Genomic DNA, 25,000 nt, shown 5'->3' on the forward strand with positions numbered 1-25,000 from the left:
TTTCAATCGCCAAAGACGTGGAACAAGCTCCCTGATAACCTCCGTCATTCTGATTCCCTCGCATCTTTTAAATCTCGTCTCAAAACTCACCTTTTCCCTCAGCAATAAGTTCAATTGTGGCAGGTCCACAACTACATGCATGTATATGAATGTGTATTGTGTGTGCGTGTGTTTATGTAAGTTTGTGCCTGCCTATGTGTGCGTATTTGTTAGGGTAGCTGTTAGATACACATGTATGTTAAAATGTATGTATGCAGTGTGTGTGTGTGTGTGTGCGTGCGTGCGTGTGTGTGTGCGCGTGCGTGCGTGCGTGCGTGCGTGTGTGTGTGTGTGGTCACATTTTGGTGTGTGTATGTAACATAGATATAATGTTTTATGTTATCAAAAGCGTTTTTGTAAAGCACCTAGAGCAGATTTCTGGATAGTGTGCTATATAAGTATCCATTATTATTATTATTATTATTATTAATGAAGGTGACAAGAAAGTAATCAAGATTTTGTTGTTTGTTTGTTTGTTTTGTCTTTGTCTTTGTGTCTGTCCTTCACATACTTTCGGTGTTGCGCTTATTTTTGTGTGTTTTTCCTTGTTGTTCGTGCAGTTGATGATAACGAAGGAAGGAGTGCAGAATATGCAACATGTATATCCTATATCCTGATATATATATATATGTGTGTGTGTGTGTGTGTGTGTGTGTGTCTCCTATGTCTTATTACAGACCTTTTTCTTATCTATGCATTAATTTTATTGTGATGCACTGTATCTGTATCGTTTAGTATCAAGTTTTTGCGCATTGTAAAAAAAATAAAAAAATAAAAAAATAAAAAAGTAATTTTACGAACGAATAAAAAAAATGTTTTTGTAAAAAAGAGAAAGTAATCAAGGAATGAGAGAAAGAAGGAATGAGAGCAGGGAGAAAGGAGAAGCAGAAAGAAGAAACTAAAAAAAAAAAATTAAAAAAAAGAGCAGGGGGTAGGGAGAAAGAATGGAATGAAAGAAGAAATGATCCTTTTTTTTTCCTAACACAGAAACGTAGTTAAAAAAAATGTAGAAACAGGAAATAGACAGCGAATGGTGTGTCGAGCATTCCCATGCCTCCCTCATTCAGTCAATAAGATTCCTCGCCAAGATTCCCTCTCATGTTATGCGTGATATTTCTTCTTCTTCTTCTTCATCTTCTTCTTCTTCTTCTTCTTCTGCTCCTGCTTCTGCTTCTCTTTTTTCTTTCTTTCTTTCTTTCTTCCTTCCTTCTCTTTTTCTCTTTCCTTCTTTCCCTCCGCTTCTCCTGCATTTTAAACTGTATCTGTCTCTTTCTGTGTGTGTGTGTGTGTGTCTCCCCCCCTCTCTATCTCTCTCCCTCTCTCTCGTTCTCTCTCTCTCTCTCCCCTCTCTCTCTCTCCCTCTCTCTCTCCCCCCATCTCTCTCTCTCTCTCCCTCTCTCTCTCTTTAACCTTTTGCACTTCTGCCTGACTGCACACTGATATCTTCGTCTTTCCTCTCTGTACTTCTCTCTCTGTCTCTCTGTCAGTGTATCTCATCCTCCCTCTGTCTCTCTGTCAGTGTATCTCATTCTCTCTCTCTTTCTGTAAGTGTATCTCATTCTCTCTCTCTCTCTCTCTCTCTCTCTCTCTCTGTGTCAGTGTATATCATCCTCCCTCTGTCTTTCTGTCAGTGTATCTCATTCTCTCTCTCTCTCTCTCTCTCTCTCTCTCTCTGTCAGTGTATCTCATCCTCCTTATGTCGCTGTCAGTGTATCTCATTCTCTCTCTGTCAGTGTATCTCATTCTCTCTCTCTCTCTCTCTCTCTCTCTCTCTCTCTCTCTCTCTGTCAGTGTATCTCATCCTCCCTCTGTCTTTCTGTCAGAGTATCTCATTCTGTCTCTCTCTCTCTTTCTCTCTCTGTCAGTGTATCTCATCCTCCCTATGTCTCTGTCAGTGTATCTCATTCTCTCTCTGTCTCTCGCTTATTCTCGCTTTCTCCATGCCCCTATCTGTCCCTCTGTCTCTGTCTGTCTGTCTGTCTCGTTCTCTCTGTCTCTGTCTGTCTGTCGGTCGGTCGGTCGGTCGGTCGGTATCTCTCTCTCTCTCTCCCTTTCTCTCTTCCTCGCTCCCTCTCTCTCTCTCTCACGCACACGCACCGTCTCTCTGTCGCTGTTTGTCTGTCTGTCGGTTAGTCGGTCTCTCTCTCTCTCTCTCTCTCTCTCTCTCTCTCTCTCTCTCTCTCTCTCATGTGTCTGCCTGTTTGTCTCTGTGTCTGTCTGTCTGTTTCTTACTCTCTCTCCCCCTCTCTCCCCCCACCCCCACCCTCTCTCTCTGTGTCTCTCTTGTCTGTCTGTCTTTCTGTCTGTCTCTCCTTATGTCTTCCTTCTTTCTTCTCTTGCTTTTGTTCTAAGTATTACTTGTCTATGTATTTATGTTGTTCGTCTTTTTCGTGGGGTAGAATTGAAATTTATTCATGCAATGTTATGCTTTTGTATTGAGTATTTGTTATGTTTTCCCTGTTCGTGAGGGCAGGATGAAAACAAGCCATTTGTGCTTATTCCATTTTTCCCTCAATAAAAAAAAAAGATTCGTGCGTTCGTTCGTTCTCTCTGCCTGTCTGTCTGTCTGTCTCTCTTTCTCTCTCTCTCTCTCATGCACACACACCGTCTCTCTGTCTCTATCTCTGTTTCCCTCGCTGTCTCCCTCCCTCCTTCCCCCATCTCTCACTCTCCGTCTCTCCCTCAGACCGACCCCTTACCATCACCCCCCCCCAGTCCAGGTCTATCTAATCCAATGACGGAGGCAGACAAAAGACGGACGCATTGACGAACGAGAGGACTTGGGGGGGATGGGGAGAGAAGGGGAGGGGGGGGGGAAGCTGAAAGAAAAACATCTTTCCACCCCATGGGAGCCTGCTTCGCCCGCCACTTGCTGAAACTAAGTTAAAGGCAGCCCCATAGCCCTCTCCGCCCCCCTCCCCTCCCCTTCCCCCCTCCCCTTCCCCTTGCCCTTCCCAACCCCGAAGAAGTTCCTCTCCAGAAAGGCATCATTCCCTATCTGCAGCTGAGGAACCGGGCAGCGAAAAGACGCTATTCAGACGCTATTCAGACGATTTCCCCCCCCCCTTCTTTCTGTATGTTTGTTTGTTTCTTTTGTTTCTTTCTTCTTTTTTTTTTCCCCACTTCTACTCTTTAAATAGAGAAGTGACGAAGAAAGAGATAAAAAGGCTATACAAAGAGTAAGCATCAAATGTACACATGCGTGCTCATACAAACACACACACACACACGCACGGACACACACACACACACACACGCACGCACACACACACACACACACACACACACACACACACATACTCGCACGCACACACATACATACGCGCAAACATATATACTTTTACACACACGCGTAGGCACGCAAGCAAGCAAGCAAACACACACACACACACACACACACACACACACACACACACACACACACACACACACACACACACACACACACACACACACACACACACACACACACACACACACATTGTACAAACAGTAGTTAGTTTTAAATTTCTCCAGCACGATTGCGTTCCGATCAGTTTCAGAAGCCATCAGTGTATGCTTAACTTCAGCACGTAATATAAATCGAGGGGGGGCGGGGGGGGGGATCACTTTTGACACGCACAGACACGGAACAAATTTTCTACGTGTCGTTTAACGTCGAAATTCACAGTCATCATAGGGAGGAAAAAGCATTTCTTAGTCTGACATTCGTACAGCAAAACCGGTTGAGTCTGAATTTCCAACAGCAGCAGAATCACCCCCCACCCCCAACCTCCCCGCCTCACCTTCCCTCCCAGATTTATGTGCTGTCCACAACAACAACAACAACAAAAATCCTCCTTTCAACACATTGTAAACAGGAATCATAAGATAAAAAAAAAAAAATCAGTCCCAAAGCATTAGAAAAGCTTTTACAATTTGTACGCACGAACCGGAAGAAATTACAGACAGAAATATGAACGTCTAGCCTTAATTTGTCATGACGTCGGGTTGCGTCCTTCCACACAACAAGAGATTCTGAGTGTCAAGTTTCTCCTCGACGCTGGTTTGGTTTGGTTTGGTTTTCTTCTCCACCCATGTAAATGTGTACTTCTTCTTCGTTCTTGGGCTGTAGCTCCCACGTTCACTCGTATGAACACGAGTGGGCTTTTACGCATATGACCTTTTTTTTTTTACACCGCCATGAAGGCAGCCATACTCCGCTTTCGGGGGTGTGCTTGCTGGGTAGATTCTTGTTTCCATAACCCACCGAACGCTGACATGGATTACAGGATGTTTAACGTTCGTATTTGATCTTCTGCGTGCGCATACACACGAAGGGGGTTCAGGCACTAAGCAGGTCTGCACATATGTTGACCTGGGAGATCGGGGAAAATCTCCACTCTTCACCCACCAGGCGCCGTTGCCGAGATTGGAACCCGGGACCCTCAGATTGAAAGTCGAGCGCTTTAACCACTCGTATTGCGACCGTCGTAAATGTATACATTTCGCACTTCTTTGACTCGAGAAAGGTTTGGAGTGAGATTTGGTTCCAGGAGCATCTGGGCCCCCAGGGAAGAACAATATTTTCAGAGGGAAACAGAAGAGAAGTTTCAGTTTCAGTAGCTCAAGGAGGCGTCACTGCGTTCGGACAAAACCATATACGCTACACCACATCTGCCAAGCAGATGCCTGACCAGCAGCGTAACCCAACGCGCTTAGTCAGGCCTTGAAAAAAAACCAAAACAACAACAACAAAAAAAACACACACACACACAAAAAAAAAAAAAAAAAAGAGAGAAGAGAAGAATAGGGAAAGAAAGGAAAAAAACAAACCACCACACGAATGTTCAGTTATATTGTATCTGCTGAGTGCCAACGTGTCTGGGAAAGTGTGGGTATGTGGGTGGTGGTGGTGGTGGGGTGGGGGGGTGGGGTGTCTATTGGCTGGAAGGATTGGGGGTGGGGGAGGGGGAGGAAACGGGAGGAAGAAGAGGCAAGATGAAGAGAAATGAGGGTTATGTTTGACTTCTTTTGTCATCGCTTTTGTCTTGAATGGATGAATAAAAAGTGGGCCGCCTTCGCATGATACATGATTGTGTGTGTGTGTGTGTGTGTGTGTGTGTGTGTGTGTGTGTGTGTGTGTGTGCTTGCAGGTCTGACGTCCACCACCATCCCCATGTACCTGGCGGAGTGCTCCCCGTCCTATCTGCGTGGCACCCTGGTGTCCACCAACATCGCCATGGTGGCCTTTGGTCAGTTCATGGCCAACGTCGTTGACGGTATCTTCGGCTCCGACAACCACAATGGATGGAGGTCACGTTCCTTTCATTTCCCTAGTAGTAGTAGTAGTAGTAGTAGTAGTAGTAGTAGTAGTAGTAGTAGTAGTAGTAGTAGTAGTAGTAGTAGTAGTAGCAGCAGCAGCAGCAGCAGCAGCAGCAGCAGCAGCAGTATTTTAAGCGGTATAGGGGCGATGTGTGTGTGTGAGGGGTGTGGGTGGGTGGGTGAGTATGTGTGTGTGTGTGTGTGTGTGTGTGTGTAGTAGTAGTAGTAGTAGTAGCAGCAGCAGCAGTAGCAGCAGCAGCAGCAGCAGCAGTAGTTATGTTGTTGTTGGTGTTTTTTTTAAGCAGTATAGGGGCGATGTGTGTGTGTGAGGGGTGTGGGTGGGTGGGTGAGTATGTGTGTGTGTGTGTGTGTGTGTGTGTGTGTGTGTGTGTGCATGCAAATGTTGCCTAGCAGTTAAAGACATTTGTGTTTTCTCAACGTTTATGTGACATTGTTGTGTATTTGGAAAATGTTTGTTCTGGGCATGAAAAGATTATTTTGCAGTAATCCTGCATACTCCAGGAGTGAAATTATAATTAAAACTTGAAACTTCTGTGTGTGTGTGGGGGGGGGGGAAGTGAGAGTGTGTGTGTGTCTGTTAGTTGTCGTGGTAGTAGAGTACTAGTAGTAGTAGTAGCAGCAGCAGCAGTAGTAGTAACAGGAGTAGTGGTAGTAGTCTTCGTCTTTACATCTAAGTGATATTAGCTCTCTCTCTCTCTGTGTCTCTCTCTCTCATTCTGTGTGTGTGTGTGTGTGTGTGTGTGTGTGTGTGTGTGTGTGTTTGCGTTTTTTTGACTTCAAGTGATAATTATTAGCTCTCTCTCTGTCTCTCTCTCTCTCTCTCTGTAGTTGTGTGTGCGTACGCATATGCGTATCTCCGGTTCTCATTTCATTTCATGTATGTATTTACTGTACTATATATTTTCCATCCCCACAGATCCATTCTGTATCGTCTGTATCTCGTATCTCACGTGTCTTAACATTGCCTTAACTTTACCCTCCCCTGCCTTAACTTTACCCTCCCCTGCCTTAACTTTATCCCGCCTCCCTTGCCTTAACTTTACCCTCCCCTGCCTTAACTTTACCTCCCCTGCCTTGCCTTAACTTTACCCTTCCTTGCCTTAACTTTACCCTCCCCTGCCTTAACTTTACCCTCCCTTGCCTTAACTTTACCCTCCCTTGCCTTAACTTTACCCTCCCCTGCCTTAACTTTACCCTTCCTTGCCTTAACTTTACCCTCCCCTGCCTTAACTTTACCCTCCCCTGCCTTAACTTTACCCTCCCTTGCCTTAACTTTACCCTCCCTTGCCTTAACTTTACCTCCCCTCCCTTGCCTTAACTTTACCCTCCCTTGCCTTAACTTTACCCTCCCCTGCCTTAACTTTACCCTCTCTTGTCTAACGTTACCCTTCCTTGCCTTAACTTTACCCTCTCTTGTCTTAACTTTACCCTTCCTTGCCTTAACTTGCCTTAACTTTACCCTCCCCTGCCTTAACTTTACTCTCCCTTGCCTTAACTTTACCCTCCCTTACCTTAACTTTACCCCCCCTTGCCTTAACTTTACCTCCCCTCCCTTGCCTTAACTTTACCCTTCCTTGCCTTAACTTTACCCTCCCTTGTCTTAACTTAACCTTGCCTTAACTTTACCCTCCCCTGTCTTAACTTTACCCTTCCATGTCTTAACTTTACCCTCCCATGTCTTAACTTAACTTGCCTTATCTTTACCCTCCCTTGCCTTAACTTTACCCTCCCCTGCCTTAACTTTACCCTCCCCTGCCTTAACTTTACCCTCCCTTGCCTTAACTTTACCCTCCCTTACCTTAACTTTACCCCCCCCCCCCTTGCCTTAACTTTACCCTCCCCTGCCTTAACTTTACCCTCCCTTGCCTTAACTTTACCCTCCCTTGCCTTAACTTTACCCTCCCCTGCCTTAACTTTACCCTCTCTTGTCTTAACTTTACCCTTCCTTGCCTTAACTTTACCCTCCCTTGTCTTAACTTGCCTTAACTTTACCCTCCCCTGCCTTAACTTTACCCTCTCTTGCCTTAACTTTACCCTCCCTTACCTTAACTTTACCCCCCCCCCCCCTTGCCTTAACTTTACCTCCCCTCCCTTGCCTTAACTTTACCCTTCCTTGCCTTAACTTTACCCTCCCTTGTCTTAACTTAACCTTGCCTTAACTTTACCCTCCCTTGTCTTAACTAAACCTTGCCTTAACTTTACCCTCCCCTGTCTTAACTTTACCCTCCCTTGCCTTAACTTTACCCTCCCCTGCCTTAACTTTACCCTCCCCTGCCTTAACTTTACCCTCCCCTGCCTTAACTTAACCTTGCCTTACTTTTAGTTTACCGTCATTTTGTTTCATTTCACGAATAGTTTTCGTTTCATGTATATGTTTACTTTAATATTTTTTTCATTGCACCACACGTCTGTTCTGGGTCGTTGTATCTTGTATTTCCCGTGTCTTACCTTACCTTACCTTTTTTTTTTTTCATCATAATTATTATTTATTTATTTATTTATGTATGTACGCTTCTCTCTCTCTTTCTCTCTCTCTCTATCTCTCTCTCTCACTCTCTCTCTCTCTCTCTCTCTCTCTATATATATATATATACATATACATATATATATATATATATATATATATATATATATATAGAGGTATATATATATAGAGGTATATATATATATATATATATATATATATATATATATATATATATATATACTTTTTTTTCTCAAGCCCTGACTAAGCGCGTTGGGTTACGCTGCTGGTCAGGCATCTGCTTGGCAGATGTGGTGTAGCGTATATGGATTTGTCCGAACGCAGTGACGCCTCCTTGAGCTACTGATACTGATACTGATTACCTTACCTTACATTCCCGTAACCTTACCTCACCTTGCCTTACCTCAACCTTACCTTACATTAACCTCGCCTTACTTTTTACTTTACCGTGACATATCGTATCATTTCATTTGGTGACTTCGTTTCTTTTGAAAGGCTTTTCTTTCTTTCTTTCTTTTTTCTTTCTTTGTCTGTCTATCTATTTGTGACGCCGCACGCGAAAATCATTGATAAGTCGCAGGAGTAAATTTTTACGCAACACGCTGTGAAAGTGACAGAGGGTGAAAATATCAAATTTGAGTTCTTTGGTTATTCAGATTCTATGATTCTTTTTCTATTAAATTTCCAAGTATTATAAAGAAATATAAAGTGTTAGTGCTTCATTTTTTGATGTTTTCCCATTGGGAATTGGTGACCAAGAGTGGGAAACAGCGAACTCGTTTGCCCCAATTTTCTCAGAAGTACGTTTGTGATCATCACGAGACTCAAATGCATGTATCTCAGAAACTAATAAAGATACTTGAATTCTGCTTTCTGTGTGTTTTTCAGAATTCTCTCTACTTTCAGATAAAAGAATAATATCATTTTGTGAATTTTGACCATTATCCATGATTTTCGCATGCACCATCACATTTCCTTATGTATTTACTGATTATTCATTCGTTTATTTACCTATTTATCTCATTGCTTTTTTTATATTTCTTTCACACGCAGATTTATTTATTCATTTATTTATCTATTCATTGATTTATTTAACATTGATTTATCTATTTATTTATTTGTGTATCTATTTATCTATTATCTGTTTATTTATTCATTTGATATTTATTCATCTATTCATCTGGAGTGATGGCCTAGAGGTAACACGTCCGCCTGGGAAGCGAGAGAATCTGAGCGCACTGGTTCGAATCACGGCTCAGCCGCCGATATTTTCTCCCCCTCCACTAGACCTTGAGTAGTGGTCTGGACGCTAGTCATTCGGATGAGACGATAAACCGAGGTCCCGTGTGCAGGATGCACTTAGCGCACGTGAAAGAACCCACGGCAACAAAAGGGTTGTTCCTGGCAAAATTTTGTAGAAAAATCCACTTCGATAGGAAAAACAAATAAAACTGCACGCAGGAATTTTTTTTTTTTTTTAAAGGGGTGGCGCTGTAGTGTAGCGACGCGCTCTCCCTGGGGAGAGCAGCCCAGCCCGAATTTCACGCGGAGAAATCTGTTGTGGTAAAAAGAAATACAAATACAAACAAATGCAAAATGTAATCATTGATCTCAATATGTTTTCTGTTTCCTTTCCTCCCCCACAGGTTCATGCTGGGGCTGGGCGGGCTGCCCTCCACCGTGCAGTTCCTGGGCTTCCTCTTCATGCCGGAGAGCCCCCGCTGGCTCATCTCCCAGGGCCAGGAGGAGAAGGCGCGCCGGGCCCTGCAGTCCATGCGGGGCATGCTGGACATCGAGGAGGAGTACGACCAGGTCAAGCAGACCTGCCTGGAGATCCAGCAGGAGGAAGAGTCGCGAGGTGACTTCAGGGATGTGGGGATGGATGAGGGGTCTGGGGGTTGGGGGGGGGAGGGCGTCTGAGGAAGGTATAATGATAGCAGCAGCAGCAGCAGCAACAACAACAAGAAGAAGAAGAATCACTGATCACCTGGTCAAACAGACCTGCCTGGAGATCCAGCAGGAGGAAGAGTCGCGAGGTGATTTGAGGGGTGGGTGGGGGGGAATGGGGGGATGTGGGTGGGTGGTGGTGGAGGGGGGCTAAGGAGCACCACCACCACCACCACCAACAACAACAGCAACAACAACAATCACTGATCACCAGGTCAAGCAGACCTGCATTTGATATACAGCAGGAGGACGAGTCTCCAGGTGACGAGGGGTGGGGGAACTGGAGCGTCGAGGGATGGGGTGGGGACTAAATAGGGTATAATAATAATAACAGCAGCCGCAACTGCAACAGCAGAAACAAGAATCATTAATCACCAGGTCTAGCAGATCTGTCTGAAGAGCCAACAGGAGGAAGAGTCTCCAGGTGAATTCAGGGGTGGGGGGGGATGGAGGGTCCGGGGACGGGGTGGGGGTTGAAGAGGGTATAATAATAACAGCAGCAACAACACCACCACCACCACCACCACCAACAACAACAATCACTGATCACCAGGTCAAACAGACAGACCTGCCTGGAAATCCAGCAGGAGGAAGAGTCTCGAGGTGAGATGGTTGGAGGGGATGGGGGTGTGAATGGGGGGGAGGGAGGGGGGAGGAGAAGAACAGGTTAAAAAAATTGTGACCATAAACAATCAGACAATACAGAACACCTGCCAACCAATCATCCTAAAACAAGCAAACAAACACCAGAAGAAGAAATCATTACTTAATTCTAATCTACACACACACACACACACACACACACACACACACACACACACACACACACACACACACTGTAATGATCGATCAGTTAACAGACTGACTGACTGATTTGGGTTGACACACTGTAATGATTGATCAGTTAACAGACAGACTGACTGACTTGGAGTGACACACTGTAATGATCGATCAGTTAACAGACTGACTGACTGATTTGCGTTGACACACTGTAATGATCGATCAGTGTGAACAGACTGGCTGATTTGGAATGACACGCTGTAATGATTGATCAGTGAACAGGCTGACTGATTTGGATTGACACACTGTAATGATCGATCAGTGTGAACAGACTGACTGACTGATTTGGATTGACACACTGTAATGATCGATCAGTGTGAACAGACTGACTGACTGATTTGGATTGACACACTGTAATGATCGATCAGTGAACAGACTGACTGACTGATTTGGATTGACACACTGTAATGATCGATCAGTTTGAACAGACTGACTGACTGATTTGGATTGACACGCTGTAATGATCGATCAGTGTGAACAGACTTACTGACTGATTTGGATTGACACAGTAATGATCGATCAGTGAACAGACTGACTGATTTGGATTGACACTGTAATGATCGATCAGTGAACAGACTGACTGACTGATTTGGATCGACACACTGTAATGATCGATCAGTGAACAGACTGACTGACTGATTTGGATCGACACACTGTAATGATCGATCAGTGAACAGACAGACTGACTGATTTGGATTGACACGCTGTAATGATCGATCAGTGAACAGACTGACTGATTTGGATTGACACGCTGTAATGATCGATCAGTGAACAGACAGACTGACTGATTTGGGTTGACACACTGTAATGATCGATCAGTGTGAACAGACAGACTGACTGATTTGGATTGACACGCTGTAATGATCGATCAGTGAACAGACAGACTGATTTGGATTGACACACTGTAATGATCGATCAGTGTGAACAGACAGACTGACTGATTTGGGTTGACACACTGTAATGATCGATCAGTGTGAACAGACAGACTGACTGATTTGGATTGACACACTGTAATGATCGATCAGTGTGAACAGACAGACTGACTGATTAGGGTTGACGGGTGGGGTTGCTGCAGGCCACAAGCCAGTGATCCTGCAGATGATTCAGATCCCGTCTCTACGAAGGTCCCTGCTGGTGGGCTGCAGTCTACAGGTCATTCAGCAGTTTGCCGGCATCAACACCGTCATGTGAGTTTGGCTGTCAGTCAGTCAGTCTGTCTGTCTGTCTGTCTGTCTGTACTATCTGTTTGTCGATTTGTGATGGGCTGCAGTCTGCAGGTCATTCAGCAAATGTGCCGGCATCAACATCGTCATGTGAGTTTGGCTGTCAGTTTGTCTGTAAGTATGTGCTGTTTGTAAGTATGTACTGTCTGTTTGTCTGTCTGTTTGTAAGTATGTACTGTCTGTTTGTCTGTCTGTTGGTAAGTGTGTACTATCTGTTTGTAAGTATGTACTGTTTGTCTGTCTGTTTGTAAGTATGTACTGTCTGTAAGTATGTACTATCTGTTTGTCTGTCTGTTTGTAAGTGTGTACTATGTACTACCTGTTTGTCTGTCTGTAAGCATGTCTGTCTGTTTGTCTGTCTGTAAGTATGTCTGTCTGTTTGTAAGTATGTACTATCTGTTTGTCTGTCTGTTTGTAAGTGTGTACTGTCTGTCTGTCTGTTTGTAAGTATGTACTATCTGTTTGTCTGTCTGTTTGTAAGTGTGTACTGTCTGTTTGTCGATTTGTGGTGGGTTGTTGCAGTCTGTAAGTCGTTCATCAATTTGCCATGCCATCACCGTTGTGTCTGTCTCTTTGTCTTTGTGTCTCTGTCTCTGTCTCTCTCTGTCTCTCTCTCTCTCTCTCTCTGTCTCTGCCTCTGTCTGTCTGTCTCCTTCTCTCCCTCTCTGTGTATCCATCTTTCTATCTCTCTGTCTCATAGCCTTGTCTCTTTCAGCTTACTTTGCCTCTGTGTGTGCGTGTGTGAGAGTGATTTGTACAACTTCGTGGTAATGACAGTGAGGAAGTCTGAACAGCACGGAATCTGCAAGGCCACCTTCCTGTGGCTACTTGATTAATTTAGTTCGTTAGTCGGTCTGTTGGTTTCTTTGGTTGGTTGCGTGCTTGCTTGGTTAGTTGGTATGTTAATTTTTTTTTGGGGGGGTGGGGGTGGGGGGTGGGGGTGGAGAGTCGTGGGGGAGGGGGGGGGGGGGGTGGAGAGTCGTGGGGGAGGGGGGGGGGGGGGCGGGGGCACTGGCCATAGTCTACAATTTTTCAATCTGTTACAACGTTACCCTCTGTTCACAAATTGTTCCTCACCTGTTCATTGAGAGTTTCTCACCAGTTTATGAAGAGTTCATCTGTCACAAATTGTCCCTCACCTGTTCATGAAGAGTTCATCACCTGCTGCATGTAGTGTTCCTCGTCTGTTCTTGAAAAATGTTCCTCACCTGTTCATGAAGTGGTCCTCATCCAAACACCACAGGTACTACAGCGCCACCATCATCCGTATGTCATGAAGTGTTCCTCACTTAGTGTTGCTCACCTGTTCATGAAGTGTTCCTCACCTGTTCATGAAGTGTTGCTCACCTGTTCTTGAAGTGGTCCTCATCCAAACACCTCAGGTACTACAGCGCCACCATCATCCGTATGTCATGAAGTGTTCCTCACTTAGTGTTGCTCACCTGTTCATGAAGTGTTCCTCACCTGTTCATGAAGTGTTGCTCACCTGTTCATGAAGTGTTCCTCATCCAATCACCACAGATACAACAGCGCCACCATCATCCGTATGTCATGAAGTGTTCCTCACTTACTGTTCCTCACCTGTTCATGAAGTGTTCCTCACCTGTTCATGAAGTGTTGCTCACCTGTTCATGAAGTAGCCCTCATCCAAACACCACAGGTACTACAGCGCCACCATCATCCGTATGTCATGAAGTGTTCGTCACTTAGTGTTGCTCACCTGTTCATGAAGTGTTCCTCACCTGTTCATGAAGTGTTGCTCACCTGTTCATGAAGTGTTCCTCATCCAATCACTACAGATACAACAGCGGCACCATCATCCGCATGTCATGAAGTGTTCCTCACTTGGTGTTGCTCACCTGTTCATGAAGTGTTCCTCACTTGGTGTTGCTCACCTGTTCATGAAGTGTTCCTCACCTGTTCATGAAGTGTTCCTCACCTGTTCATGAAGTGTTCCTCACCTGTTCATGAAGTGTTCCTCATCCAATCACCACAGATACTACAGCGCCACCATCATCCGTATGTCATGAAGTGTTCCTCACCTTGTATTGTTCCTCACCTGTTCATGAAGTGTTCCTCACCTGTTCATGAATTGTTCCTCACCTTGTATTGTTCCTCACCTGTTCATGAAGTGTTCTTCACCTGTTCATGAAGTGTTCCTCACCTTGTATTGTTCATCACCTGTTCATGAAGTGTTTCTTCACCTGTTCATGAAGTGTTCCTCACCTGTTCATGAAGTGTTCCTCACCTTGTATTGTTCCTCACCTGTTCATGAATTGTTCCTCACCTTGTATTGTTCCTCACCTGTTCATGAAGTGTTCCTCACCTGTTCTTGAAGTGTTCCTTATCCAATCACCACAGGTACTACAGAGGCCACCATCATCCGTATGTCATGAAGTGTTCCTCACCTTGTATTGTTCCTCACCTGTTCTTGAAGTGTTCCTCACCTGTTCATGAATTGTTCCTCACCTTGTATTGTTCCTCACCTGTTCATGAATTGTTCATCACCTTGTATTGTTCATCACCTGTTCATGAAGTGTTCCTCACCTGTTCATGAATTGTTCATCACCTTGTATTGTTCCTCACCTGTTCATGAAGTGTTCCTCACCTGTTCATGAAGTGTTCCTCACCTTGTATTGTTCCTCACCTGTTCATGAAGTGTTGCTCACCCGTTCGTGAAGTGTTGCTCATCCAGTCACCACAGGTACTACAGCGCCATCATCATCCGTATGTCATGAAGTGTTCCTCACCTGTTCATGAATTGTTCCTCACCTTGTATTGTTCCTCACCTGTTCATGAAGTGTTCTTCACCTGTTCATGAAGTGTTCCTCACCTGTTCATGAAGTGTTCCTCACCTTGTATTGTTCCTCATCTGTTCATGAAGTGTTCCTCACCTTGTATTGTTCCCCACCTGTTCATGAAGTGTTCCTCACCTGTTCATGAAGTGTTGCTCACCTGTTCATGAAGTGTTCCTCACCTGTTCATGAAGTGTTCCTCACCTGTTCATGAAGTGTTGCTCACCTGTTCATGAAGTGTTCCTCACCTGTTCATGAAGTGTTCCTCATGCAATCACCACAGGTACTACAGCGCCACCATCATCCGTATGTCATGAAGTGTACCTCACCTTGTATTGTTCCTCACCTGTTCATGAATTGTTCCTCACCTTGTATTGTTCCTCACCTGTTCATGAAGTGTTCCTCACCTTGTATTGTTCCTCACCTGTTCATGCATTGTTCATCACCTTGTATTGTTCCTCACCTGTTCATGAAGTGTTCCTCACCTGTTCATGAATTGTTCACCACCTTGTATTGTTCCTCACCTGTTCTTGAAGTGTTCCTCACCTGTTCATGAATTGTTCCTCACCTTGTATTGTTCCTCACCTGTTCATGAAGTGTTCCTCACCTGTTCTTGAAGTGTTCCTCATCCAATCACCACAGGTACTACAGAGGCCACCATCATCCGTATGTCATGAAGTGTTCCTCACCTTGTATTGTTCCTCACCTGTTCATGAAGTGTTCCTCACCTGTTCATGAAGTGTTGCTCACCTGTTCATGAAGTGTTCCTCACCTTGTATTGTTCCTCACCTGTTCATGAAGTGTTCCTCACCTGTTCATGAAGTGTTCCTCACCTGTTCATGAAGTGTTCCTCACCTGTTCATGAAGTGTTCCTCACCTTGTATTGTTCCTCACCTGTTCATGAAGTGTTTCCTCACCTGTTCATGAAGTGTTCCTCACCTGTTCATGAACTGTTTCTCATCCAATCACCACAGGTACTACAGCGCCACCATCATCCGTATGTCATGAAGTGTTGCTCGCCTTTTCATGAAGTGTTCCTCACCTGTTCATGAAGTGTTGCTCACCTGTTCATGAAGTGTTCTTAACCTGTTCAAGAAGTGTTGCTCACCTGTTCATGAAGTGTTGCTCACCTTGTATTGTTCCTCACCTGTTCATGAAGTGTTGCTCACCTGTTCATGAAGTGTTCTTCACCTGTTCATGAAGTGTTGCTCACCTGTTCATGAAGTGTTCCTCACCTTGTATTGTTCCTCACCTGTTCATGAAGTGTTCTTCACCTGTTCATGAAGTGTTGCTCACCTGTTCATGAAGTGTTCCTCACCTGTTCATGATGTGTTCCTCATCCAATCACAACAGGTACTACAGCGCCACCATCATCCGTATGTCCGGCGTGAAGAGTGACGAGGCGGCCATCTGGCTGTCGGCAGTCACCGCCGCCGTCAACTTCCTCTTCACTGTCGTGGGCCTGTACCTGGTGGAGCGCATCGGACGTCGGCCTCTGACGCTGGGCAGTCTGATGGGTACGGGGTTCGAATCTTTCTGATTTTGTTGTTGTTCTTTTCTTTTGCTTATTATCTTATTCATATATTTGGCCGCGTAGCTCAGTCGGTCGAGCATGGGACTCTAAATCCCAGGGTTGTGGGTTCGTGCCCCGCATTGGGCGATTTTTGACTCACTTATGTAAACAAAGTGAGTCTTTGTTTTAACCCGGTGTTCGGTTGTGTGTGTGTGTGTGTGTCTGTGTGTCCGTGGTAAACTTTAACATTGCCATTTTCTCTGCAAATACTTTGTCAGTTGACACCAAATTAGGCATAAAAATAGGAAAAACTCAGTTCTTTCCAGTCATCTTGTTTAAAACAATATTGCACCTCTGGGATGGGCACAAAAAAATTTAAAAAAAGAAGCCAAATTATATGCAGACTGCATCTACTGTTATATTTATTTATTTTTTTTTATTCTCTAAACTTGGCACTTTGATCTGATATTCTGACACAACAACAAGAGCAGTCATTGTTATCATTTTTTGTTCAAACAGGAACTTCTTTTGCTAAGCATGGAAGTTATATTTATTTTGCAAACGTTTTGGTGCAGATAGTAAAAAAGGGAAATTAATCTGTAATTAATGCTAAGGGACTTAATTTGCTTTAAACTGATCTTTCTCATCTTAAACATTACATTTTGAAATTATACTCAATACATAAAAAGCTTGTGTGTTTTACTCTCAGTGTACAGGGCTTTCACTATGTTCATTCGCCCAAGTGGTCTTTTTCGGAAAATACTAAAATCAATACGACGAGTGGACTTTATAGATCTATTGGCTGAGCCCTGAAGGTCATGGGCAAAAATCAGTTGCGTACACATATTTATACACATTCAAAGCGCTTGCTCATATTCTTCGCGAACGCGAACGACGCCATTTTGTTTCAAGTTGTTGACCTGCCCGTTCAATCCTATATTCAATCGACAATACACGATAACATGTGATGGAAAGTTGGAGAAGGAGACCGTTAAATATTTATTCAGAGAAAGATTTATGAACGCCTCATCACTTACTGGATTATGCCCCAAACTGCCGTAAAAATATCCACAGATCAGTCGGAATTCACATTTAAAAATAATAAACCATGTGAGTTAATACCCTTGAATTGATGAAACGTAAAAATTTCCAGACTTGACTTTTCTCAAAATGAAGTCCTTTTCACTTCATAAGTACTTGTACTTGGCTCTACGTGTTATTAGTTTAACAAAATACTCAATTTTCATATCAACTTTAAGACTATAAAACTAGAATGAACATAAAAGAGAAATTGAATCGACCGTGTCAACCGGGTGTAACTAACTGAAACTCGTACATCTATCTAGATCCAGAGAAAACAGCTAAATGTTGCAGTGTGATTGCGGCGATAGCTATGTCTCCTTTACCGCGGACTTAAAAATTTTTTTTAATTGCCCTTAAAGATTTTTTTTAATGCCCAAGATACACCAGAATAATATGATTTAAACAGCGTTCTCACTGCGAATACCGCAATGGATTTATCACCCTTTAAAAAAGCATGTTTAAATGTTATATTTTTGAACGTCAGTTAAAGAGCCACGATAGCGTAATGGGTAAGACAGTTTCTTCTCACCCGAACACACGGAGTTCGAATCTGCCGTTAGGAATTTTTTTTTTCCTTTGTCTTTTAACCCGAAGCTTTATAATAACAAATACAGAACACATTTTAACGATTAGATTTTTTTTTTTTTTAAGTGCATCACAAGTGAGTCTTGAAGGCCTTGCCTCTCTTGTTTTCTTTGGGTTACACTGCTGGTCAGGCATCTGCTCAGCAGATGTGGTGTAGCGTGTATGGATTTGTCCGAACGCAGCGACGCCTCCTTTTCATTAATTTTATTTATTTATCTATTATTTATTTAGTTGTTCTTTTATTTAGTATTTATTTATTTAATTATTTATTTAAGCATTTATTCAATTATTTATTTATTTATTTTTTTATTTTTTTTTTTTTAATGTTTTTGCTTGGGAGTTGGAAGCGGGTGGGTGAGGGATGTTGGAGGGGAGGTAAGTGACTTTGAGATTACGTTCATTGCGTGGGATGGTGAGTTTTAGTTTTCAGTTTCAATGGGGGTGTTAAAGCGTGCTGACTGATCCATATACGCTGCACCACAACTGCTGTTTAATAAGAGACAGACAGAGAGAGAGAGAGAGAGAGAGCAAGCAGATGTCTGATCTTCGCATAAACCCAAAGCGCTAGTCCAGGCCTTGAAACGTGCTGACCAAGCCTTGGGTTCTTCATTGTGTGCCAGTGAGGTTGTACATTGATGTTGATTGTGTGCCAGTGAGGTTGTACAGTGATGTTGATTGTGTGCCAATGAGGTTGTACAGTGATGTTCATTGTGTGCCAGTGAGGTTGTACAGTGATGTTCATTGCGTGCCAGTGAGGTTGTACACTGATGTTCATTGTGTGCCAGTGAGGTTGTACACTGATGTTCATTGCATGCCAGTGAGATTGTACAGTGATGTTCATTGTGTGCCAGTGAGGTTGTACACTGATGTTCATTGTGTGCCAATGAGGTTGTACAATGATGTTCATTGTGTGCCAGTGAGGTTGTACACTGATGTTCATTGTGTGCCAGTGAGGTTGTTCAGTGATGTTCATTGTGTGCCAGTGGGGTTGTTCAGTGATGTTCATTGCGTGCCAGTGAGGTTGTACAGTGATGTTCATTGTGTGCCAGTGAGGTTGTACAGTGATGTTCATTGTGTGCCAGTGAGGTTGTACATTGATGTTCATTGTGTGCCAGTGAGGTTGTACATTGATGTTCATTGTGTGCCAGTGAGGTTGTACAGTGATGTTCATTGTGTGCCAGTGAGGTTGTACAGTGATGTTCATTGTGTGCCAGTGAGGTTGTACAGTGATGTTCATTGTGTGCCAGTGGGGTTGTACATTGATGTTCATTGCGTGGGTATTCGAATGCGTGGGACTATGAGTGTTAGACGATGTTCGTTGCATGTGTGACTGTGAGGGAGTGTGAAGTGTCTTCATTCGCTCAGCATACGAGATTTTGACGCAGACAAGACCTCTTTGGCAGTAGGAACTTGAACGTGTGTCGTCTTTCACTCTCCTGCAGGTGCCATCGTGAGTCTGGCCTGGCTGGCAGTGGGTTTTCACCTGTCCGCACTCAACACTCCACCCATAGACTTCGTGGAGCCCGGTACTGCCAACTCCCAGTGTTCCAGATACAGGTGTGTCCATGAGGGCCAGATCATCTGCCTGGGAGATAGACTGGGGGTGTGCTCAGACAATGCTTCAGACTGTTGAGAGATTCGTATTTGTATTTATGAAAAGAGGGACAGAGGGAGAGATGGTAGACTGCCACCAAGATACTGTCCACGCAAAAAAAAAAAAAAAAAAAAAAGAAAAGAAAACAAAAAGCAGAAAAAATGAAGCAAAAAAAAAGAAAAAAAGAAGAAGAAAAAAATAGACACAAGGAAAAAACCGTTCACATCGCGGGCACGACACGACTCAGTCTCTACACTCTCACCCCCTCTTCTTCCCCTGTGATTGTGTTCTATTTTTTCACAGAACAAATTTCTCTGTGTGAGAATTCAAAGTTCAGAAGCTCTCTCTCTCTCTCTCTCTCTCTCTCTCTCTCTCTCTCTCTCTCTCTCTCTCTCTCTCTTTCTTTCTTTCTCTCTCTCTTTCTCTCTCTCTCTCTCTCTCTCTCTCTCTCTCTCTCTCTCTCTCTCTCCGCATTCTGATTTTATGTTTTGTCCTTTCCCAACATCACACTTTCTCTGTCTCTGTCTCTCTCTGCCTCTCTCTCTCTCTCTCTCTCTTCCTCACACACACACACACACACACACACACACACACACACACACACACACACACACACACACATACATCTCTTCCCATACTCATGTCTACCCTTCGCCTCTCACAAAATCTCCCTTCTACCCCAACACCCCAAAAAAACCCACACCACCATCCACAGTATTGTATTATATCTGTCACTGTCTGTCACTGGATGTGAAGAACTGTGTCTGTCTTACGAGACTCATCCCGTCCTTACTTCCTTCTACCCTTCACCCTCCATACCCCCCTCTCCCCTATCAGGACGTGCAACGACTGCCGCCAGGACCTGGACTGCGGCTACTGCTACGTGGACCTGGGCGAGGCTGTGGCCAACGCCACCTGCCTGCCCACCACGTACGACAACCCCTGGACCGCCACCTTCGGCCGCTGCAATAGCAGTGAGCTCCCGGGGCAGCTGACGTGGGCCTACGACTACTGCCCGACCCCCTACTCCTGGATGCCCATGGTGGGGCTGGTGCTCTACCTCGTCTTCTTCGCTCCAGGTGGGTGTGGTGGTGGTGGTGGTGGTGGTGGTAGTGGTGGTGGTAATGATGGTGGTGGTGGTAATGAAGATGATGCAGATGGTGGTGGTGGTGGTGGTAATGATGGTGGTGGTGATGATGATGATGCTGGTGGTGGTGATGATGATGATGGTGGTGGTGGTGGTGGTAATGATGGCGGTGGTGGTGGTGATTATGATGGTGGTGGTAATGATGATGATGATGATGGTGGTGGTGGCGGTGATGATGATGGTGGTGGTGGTAATGATGATGGTAATGGTGGTGGTGGCGGTAATGGTGATGGTGGTGATGGTGGTGGTGATGTTGAAGACGTTGATGATGGTGATAATGATGAAGAAGATGTTATTGATGATGATGATGATAAGAAGAAGAAGAAGAAGAAACCGGATTAGCATTCGAATAACACATTTTCTCTAAGTAAATCAAAATAATAATGATGAAAATAAGAATATTTTTAACTATGGGTTCTATGCCGTAAGAGTGGACTCAGCACCAGCAGAACCCGTTGGTTTATTTATTTGTTGTTGTTTTTTATGTTGTTGTTGTTGTTCAAGTGTAGGTCCCTTGCCGTAAGTGTAGACAAAGAACCAGAAGCCAGTTGCATTGCTCGGACGGAAGAGCCCAGTATGGTCGTAACCCGCTACTAACTGTGTGCAGTATGGAACTGACCAGTGGCGTAGTTCCGGTCAACGTAGGCATTTAGCCACGTGTAACTGTCAAAAAGTTCGAACCAAACAGTGCAAGTGGCATCAGAAGAACTAAAGAGTCACACCTGTTGTTGTTTTTTTCTTCACGTATGGGTCCCACGACGTGAGAGCGGACTAAGTACAGGCAGAAACATTATGCCAAACCTCTTGGTGTATCTATTTCGGTGTTGGGTTTTTTTTGTCGGTTTTTTTTTTCAGTTATGACTTCCACGCCATAAGAGCGGACTAAGTACCGGTAGAAACGTTATGTCACACCCCATGGTTTATCGATGTCGGTGTTGTTTGTGTGGGTTTGTGCCGTAAATGCTGACTACGAACCATCAGAACTAATGTGTCACACTTGTTGTTTTGTTTAGTTTTGTTTCGTTTTAGTTCTGGAATCAGAATCAGAATACCTTTATTATCTCGGAGAGAAATCAAGTGTGGTGAAGTCTGTGATACATACAAATTATAAGCAAAACGGTAAAAAAAAAAAAAAAAAGGAAAAAAAAAGGCATACAACATATACATGTCAAAATAACACTAAACTCAGTCATAGCAAAGCAAGTCCGATAATTTTCCATTATCTAAAACACACACATACCCGTGCGCACGCACGCACCCGCCCGTATGCACCCACCCATGCACATTTATTGTACGAGGGTCATTCAATAAATAAGGTGAATTTTTCGGTATAAGGACTTCTAATACAGATAGAAGCTTACTTTTTCTTAAATTCTTTTTTGTTTTACTTCTTTTTCACATGGATTTAATTTGTTTTGCAGATTAAAAAAAAACTTTGAGAGTTTTGGCGATTAACAAAGATGGCCGACCAAGAAGCATGCTCTAGGACTGAACAGCGGTCAGTTATCAAGTTTTTGGTTGCTGAAGGGTGCAAACCAGTTGAAATTCATAGGAGAATGTCAACTGTGTATGGTGCCACATGTTTCAGCCGAAAAAATGTCTACAAGTGGGCTAAATTGTTTAAAGAAGGACGGAGCAGTGTTGAGGATGAAGACAAGCCTGGAAGGCCTACAGAAGTGAGGTCTCCTGAGGTGATCGAATCAGTCAATGACCTCATTCAGTCTGACAGAAGGGTGACAGTGGATGACATTGCAAGGACTTGAGCTTATCTGTTGGGACAGCACACAAAATTGTCCATGATGACCTTGGCTACTCGAAGGTCAGCTGCCGGTGGGTGCCAAAGATGCAAGGCCTCACACAGCAGCCCGAACGGTGCAGACCATCAACGAGCTGGGCTGGGAACTGCTCCCTCATCCCCCTTACAGCCCAGACCTTGCCCCTTCAGACTTTCACCTGTTTGGTCCCTTGAAAGCGTTCACGAGAGGCACGAAGTTCGAAAGTGACGATGAAGTCAAAAGTGTTGTGAGCGACTGGCTGAGACATCAGTCCAAAGATTTTTACGCTGAGGGAATACGGAAGCTTGTGCACAGATGGGAAAAGTGTGTGACAGTGCTGGGAGACTACGTTGAAAAAAAAAGGAAAATAAGTAAGCTTCTATCTGTATTAGAAGTCCTTATACCGAAAAATTCACCTTATTTATTGAATGACCCTCGTATATTCACATGCACAAAGTATCATTGAATACAATGGTCAAATCAATATAAATTAATACTAATCTGTAAAACATACAACCAAATCGAAAACAAAGATGGCAAAAGAGCATCAATTACAGGCGTTTAAACAGGAGTGGGTCCCAGGTGCAACCTAAACCCCAGCAGAACTAATGTGTCACACCTGTTGGTTTGTTAATTTTGGGGTGGTTTTTGTTGTGTTTTTCCCCCCACAGGTATGGGTCCCATGCCGTGGACCATCAACTCGGAGATCTACCCGTTGTGGGCACGTAGCACAGGTAACTCTGTGTCCACCTTCACCAACTGGACCTGCAACCTGGCCGTGTCCATGTCCTTCATCAGCCTTACCGAGGCCTTGACCAGATACGGTGAGGTCTAGTTGTTTGCGTGGTGAGGTCTGTCTATCAGCCTTAACGAGATGGATGTCTGTCTGTCAGCCTTGGTCAGGCCTTAACCAGATACGGTGAGGTCTTATTGTCTGTCTGTCAGCCTTACTGAAGCCTTGACCAGATATTGTGAGGTCTTACTGTCTGTCTGTCAGCCTTACTGAAGCCTTAACCAGATACGGTGAGGTCTTATTGTCTGTCTGTCAGCCTTACTGAAGCCTTGACTAGATATTGTGAGGTCTTACTGTCTGTCTGTCAGCCTTACTGAAGCCTTGACCAGATATTGTGAGGTCTTACTGTCTGTCTGTCAGCCTTACGGAAGCCTTGACCAGATATTGTGAGGTCTTATTGTCTGTCTGTCAGCCTTACTGAGGCCTTGACTAGATATTGTGAGGTCTTACTGTCTGTCTGTCAGCCTTACCGAAGCCTTGACTAGATACTGTGAGGTCTTATTGTTTGTCTGTTGCCTTACCGAAGCCTTGACTAGATATTGTGAGGTCTTATTGTCTGTCTGTCAGCCTTACTGAAGCCTTAACCAGATATTGTGAGGTCTTATTGTCTGGCTGTCAGCCTTACTGAGGCCTTGACTAGATATTGTGAGGTCTTATTGTTTGTCTGTTGCCTTACCGAAGCCTTGACTAGATATTGTGAGGTCTTATTGTCTGTCTGTCAGCCTTAGGCCTTAACCAGATACGGCGAGGTCTTATTGTCTGTCTGTCACTCTTACTGAAGCCTTGACTAGATATTGTGAGGTCTTATTGTCTGTCTGTCAGCCTTACCGAAGCCTTGACTAGATATTGTGAGGTCTTATTGTCTGTCTGTCACCCTTACTGAAGCCTTAACCAGATATTGTGAGGTCTTACTGTCTGTCTGTCAGCCTTACGGAAGCCTTAACCAGATATTATGAGGTCTTATTGTCTGTCTGTCAGCCTTACGGAAGCCTTAACCAGATATTGTGAGGTCTTATTGTCTGTCTGTCAGCCTTACTGAGGCCTTAACCAGATATTGTGAGGTCTTATTGTCTGTCTGTCAGCCTTACTGAAGCCTTGACTAGATATTGTGAGGTCTTATTGTCTGTCTGTCAGCCTTACTGAAGCCTTGACTAGATATTGTGAGGTCTTATTGTCTGTCTGTCAGCCTTACCGAAGCCTTGACTAGATATTGTGAGGTCTTATTGTCTGTCTGTCAGCCTTACCGAAGCCATGACTAGATATTGTGAGGTCTTATTGTCTGTCTGTCAGCCTTACCGAAGCCTTGACTAGATATTGTGAGGACTTACTGTCTGTCTGTCAGCCTTACAGAAGCCTTAACCAGATACGGTGAGGTCCCATTGTCTGTCTGTCAGCCTTACAGAAGCCTTAACCAGATACGGTGAGGTCTCATTGTCTGTCTGTCAGCCTTACTGAGGCCTTGACTAGATATTGTGAGGTCTTATTGTCTGTCTGTCAGCCTTACCGAAGCCTTGACTAGATATTGTGAGGTCTTATTGTCTGTCTGTCAGCCTTACCGAAGCCTTGACTAGATATTGTGAGGTCTTATTGTCTGTCTGTCAGCCTTACGGAAGCCTTAACCAGATATTATGAGGTCTTATTGTCTGTCTGTCAGCCTTACGGAAGCCTTAACCAGATATTGTGAGGTCTCATTGTCTGTCTGTCAGCCTTACGGAAGCCTTAACCAGATATTGTGAGGTCTTATTGTCTGTCTGTCAGCCTTACGGAAGCCTTGACCAGATATTGCGAGGTCTTACTGTCTGTCTGTCAGCTTACTGAAGCCTTAACCAGATATTGTGAGGTCTTATTGTCTGTCT

General features: G+C 44.2%; 1 protein-coding gene across 1 annotated transcript in view; it reads left to right on the top strand.

Annotated features, from left to right (window-relative positions):
* The window catches only part of LOC143285031 (proton myo-inositol cotransporter-like), a 210,615-nt gene that overhangs the window by 183,649 nt on the left and 1,966 nt on the right, over positions 1-25,000 (top strand). The window contains exons 3-9 of the mRNA XM_076592206.1: positions 5,175-5,334; positions 9,496-9,707; positions 11,712-11,823; positions 16,008-16,171; positions 19,278-19,392; positions 20,267-20,508; positions 23,023-23,175. Coding sequence (XP_076448321.1) covers positions 5,175-5,334; positions 9,496-9,707; positions 11,712-11,823; positions 16,008-16,171; positions 19,278-19,392; positions 20,267-20,508; positions 23,023-23,175 — 1,158 coding nt within the window. The remainder of the gene's footprint in view (positions 1-5,174; positions 5,335-9,495; positions 9,708-11,711; positions 11,824-16,007; positions 16,172-19,277; positions 19,393-20,266; positions 20,509-23,022; positions 23,176-25,000) is intronic.

This window comes from Babylonia areolata, chromosome 8 (assembly GCF_041734735.1).
Source record: "Babylonia areolata isolate BAREFJ2019XMU chromosome 8, ASM4173473v1, whole genome shotgun sequence".
NCBI lineage: Eukaryota > Metazoa > Mollusca > Gastropoda > Neogastropoda > Buccinidae > Babylonia > Babylonia areolata.